The 1,198-nt window shown below is 52.7% G+C and overlaps 1 protein-coding gene across 1 annotated transcript; it reads left to right on the forward strand.

The window, feature by feature from the left end:
• Window positions 1–466: 466 nt before the first annotated feature.
• Window positions 467–904, forward strand: LOC130283231 (protein LDOC1-like). Its single transcript, XM_056532438.1, has one exon. The coding sequence runs from the start codon at window positions 467–469 to the stop codon at window positions 902–904; it is 438 nt and encodes a 145-aa protein (XP_056388413.1).
• Window positions 905–1,198: the final 294 nt, after the last annotated feature.

The following is a 1,198-nucleotide window of genomic DNA, read 5'->3' on the forward strand; positions in this document are numbered from 1 at the left end:
TATTTGGACTTTGCAGATGTCTTCTGTAAAAAGCAAGCAGAGACTTTTCTCCCGCATAGGCCTTATGATTGCCCTATAGACCTCATGCTTGGCACCACTCCACCTCGAGGAAGAATTTACCCTCTCTCTCCACCTGAGACTCAAGCCATGTCAGAGTATATTCAGGAAAACCCACAGAAGGGGTTCATCAGGAAGTCTTCCTCTCCTGCTGGAGCAGGTTTCTTCTTTGTCACAAAGAAAGATGGCTCTCTGCGACCCTGCATCGACTATCGTGGTCTAAACAAAATCACCATTAAGAACCGATATCCCCTTCCACCGTGTCTTATCTTTGCGGCGGGCTCTGGTGAAAACCAGTAACTCCTTAGACTCCGTTCCCCTGGTTCGGCCCACGTCATCACCTCTCTGGCACAGCGGATCCACCACCAGCCTCCGCTACCAGCCCGGATCCTGACAGTAAGATCCGGCCATGGATTCCGCTGAGGTACCTGATCCTGGGGACCTTGCAGCCTTGCTCACCGAGCAAGCACGTCAGCTACACCAGCTTCGAGCCCTGCTCCTGCAACTCCAGTCAGCTCAGCAGCAATCGCCACCACAGCCTGCTGTCGCTTCCCGCTCTTGTTTCCGCCTGTCCTTGCCGGACAAGTATGATGGAGACTCCAAGCTGTGCCGTGGGTTCCTGACACAATGCTTCTTGCATCTCGAGTTGATGGCAGACCTGTTCCCCTCAGAATGTGCCAAAGTGGTGTTCATAGTCAGCCTACTCTCCGGGAGGGCTCTGGCCTGGGCTACGCCGCTATGGGACCGCAACGATCCTGCCACTGCCAATGTCCACTCCTTCCTACGGGAATTCCGGACTTTTTTGAGGAACCTGCCCGGGTTGCCTCTGCAGAGACTGCTTTATTAAACTTGTCCCAAGGAGGTTCTTCTGTGGGCGATTACGCCATACATTTCCGTACTCTGGCCTCGGAACTTTCTTAGAATAATGAGGCGCTCTGTGCTATTTTTATGAAGAGCATGTCAAGCAACATAAAGGATGTTCTAGCCGCACGTGAGATGCCGTCTTCTCTGGGTGACCTCATCCATTTGGCCACCAGGATTGATTTGCGTTTCGCCAAGAGACGAGAGGAACTCCATCAGGAGAAAGGAAATGTTCGAATGAGATGCTATCCTCGTTCGGCTCCTGTCTTCCTGCGTCCAT

The sequence above is a fragment of the Hyla sarda genome, chromosome 7 (assembly GCF_029499605.1).
Source record: "Hyla sarda isolate aHylSar1 chromosome 7, aHylSar1.hap1, whole genome shotgun sequence".
Classification (NCBI taxonomy): Eukaryota; Metazoa; Chordata; class Amphibia; order Anura; family Hylidae; genus Hyla; species Hyla sarda.